Consider the following 1,941-nt stretch of genomic DNA (forward strand, 5'->3'; position numbering starts at 1 on the left):
AACTCACAGTTTCAGAGGTTTCAGTCCATAGACAGCCAACTCCATTGCTCTGTGCCCAAGGTGTGGCAGAACATCAGGGTGGGAGAGTGTGGTCAACGAAAATTTCTCAGAACATGGCCACCAGGAAACAGATAGAAAATCTACTCACCAGGCATAAAATGTTGATGTACCTCCTCCAGACCTCCTACCTGCATAGTTAGTTAGTTCCTGTCAGAGGATTAATGCACTGATTACATCAAGGCTCTCAGATCCCAATCATTTCACCTCTAAACTTTCTTCCTTTGTTTCACACATGAGTCTTTTGGCTCATATCTAAACCATAACACCTACAGTTAATACTAAAAAATGCATTAATTTGCATTCATTTTTAAAAAAATTTTCCTTGAATATGACATTTCATTTTCCTTGTAAAATACTGTGAAACGAACTGACCTTCATCCTATACGCACCAGAGAAAAAGAAGATGGTAGCTACTACATAGGAGATACCCAGTAAATATAGGTGGATAGAGGCATGATTAAACAATTTAATGATTGCACTGCATTGAAAAGTGTAAACCAAAATCAAGCATTGTATGGATATCAGATTAACAATGCCAGGATGCCAATAAATGGTGGCAGAGGAGTCACAAAGTGTTGGGTAACTTCCCTGCACAGTAGTAAAAGATTCAGCCATGAAAGCTAGATTAGTCCACTTGCCTAAGAGGGTTCCTGTGTGTCACCCTTTGAAAGGCTTCCTTCACTTCCTTGTTTCTCAAAGTGTAGATAACAGGATTCAGAGCAGGTGTGACCACTGTGTACATGAGGGCAGTTGTCTTGTCTGTGTCTGGAGTGTGCGCACTCTTGGGTTGGAGATAAGTGAATAATGCAGTACCATAAAACAGAGAAACAACCAGAATGTGAGAGGAACACGTGGAGAAAGCTTTGTGTCTGCCAGTTGCCGAAGGGATTCTCAAGATGGTCCTAATAATGCGCAGATAGGAGCACAGTATAAGGAAACAGGGACTCATAATAAAGAGCACAGAAATTGCAAATACCACAATCTCATTGTGGGAGGTATCAACACAAGCCAGCTTCACAACAGGCATGATGTCACAAAAAAAATGCTGAATCTCTCCTGTTCCACAGAAGGGCAGAGTGAAGATCCAGGTGATTTGAGCTGACTCCACCACCGCCCCAGTGATCCAAGACACTGCAGCCAATTTCAAACAGACAGGAGGGCTCATCAGGAGAGTGTAATGTAGTGGGTGACAAATAGCCACAAAGCGATCATAAGCCATGGCTGCTAGCAGACAGCATTCTGTCAGTCCCAAGATGGCAAATACATACATCTGGGCTGCACAGCCTCCCACACTTATGGTCTTGGTCTCCACCAGCAGGTGCACCAGCATCTGAGGCACCACGCTGGTGATATAGCACATCTCCAAAATGGAGAGATTCACCAGGAAGAAATACATGGGGGTGTGTAGGAAAGGGGTGACCCAGATCAGGCAGATGATGAGGAGGTTTCCACACATGGTAAATAAGTAGACAATTAGGAACACAGCAAAGAGGACAGGTTGTAACTCTGCTAGAGAGGAAAAAGCCACAAATGTGAATTTAGTGCAGAGAGACTGGTTTCCACTCATTGTGGGCTCAGAGCCAGACATCTGTGAAAACAAAGAAGGCAGGTAGTACTTAGGACTCCAATCATGTAACAGTCATCTACCAAACCTCAGCAAAGAGCTCTCTGGAATCAGTGGCCTGAGAACATACACACCTGGATTCCCTTTGGTAAATCTATCTAAATTACTCCCCTATTAAAAGGGATGTATATTCCCTCGACATTTGAATGGGGAAGTTATGCTATTTTCACAGAAATTTAGAAGAAAAAAAAACATCTTTAAGTTATATATTCTGATTTTTTTGAGTTTATCTTATCAATATCTTAATTATATATAAA

The 1,941-nt window shown here is 42.0% G+C and overlaps 1 protein-coding gene across 1 annotated transcript; it reads right to left on the minus strand.

Moving 5' to 3' along the window:
- Positions 1–685: 685 nt before the first annotated feature.
- On the minus strand, positions 686–1,648 carry LOC114084542 (olfactory receptor 10C1-like). The gene has a single exon (XM_027925609.2). It carries the CDS (start codon positions 1,646–1,648, stop codon positions 686–688), a length of 963 nt encoding a protein of 320 aa, XP_027781410.2.
- Positions 1,649–1,941: the final 293 nt, after the last annotated feature.

The sequence above is a fragment of the Marmota flaviventris genome, chromosome 3 (genome assembly GCF_047511675.1).
Source record: "Marmota flaviventris isolate mMarFla1 chromosome 3, mMarFla1.hap1, whole genome shotgun sequence".
Classification (NCBI taxonomy): Eukaryota; Metazoa; Chordata; class Mammalia; order Rodentia; family Sciuridae; genus Marmota; species Marmota flaviventris.

Bases quoted from the DNA above. Each gene is read 5' to 3' on its own strand.
- LOC114084542 (XM_027925609.2), bottom strand. From the start codon at position 1,648: ATGTCTGGCTCTGAGCCCACAATGAGTGGAAACCAGTCTCTCTGCACT.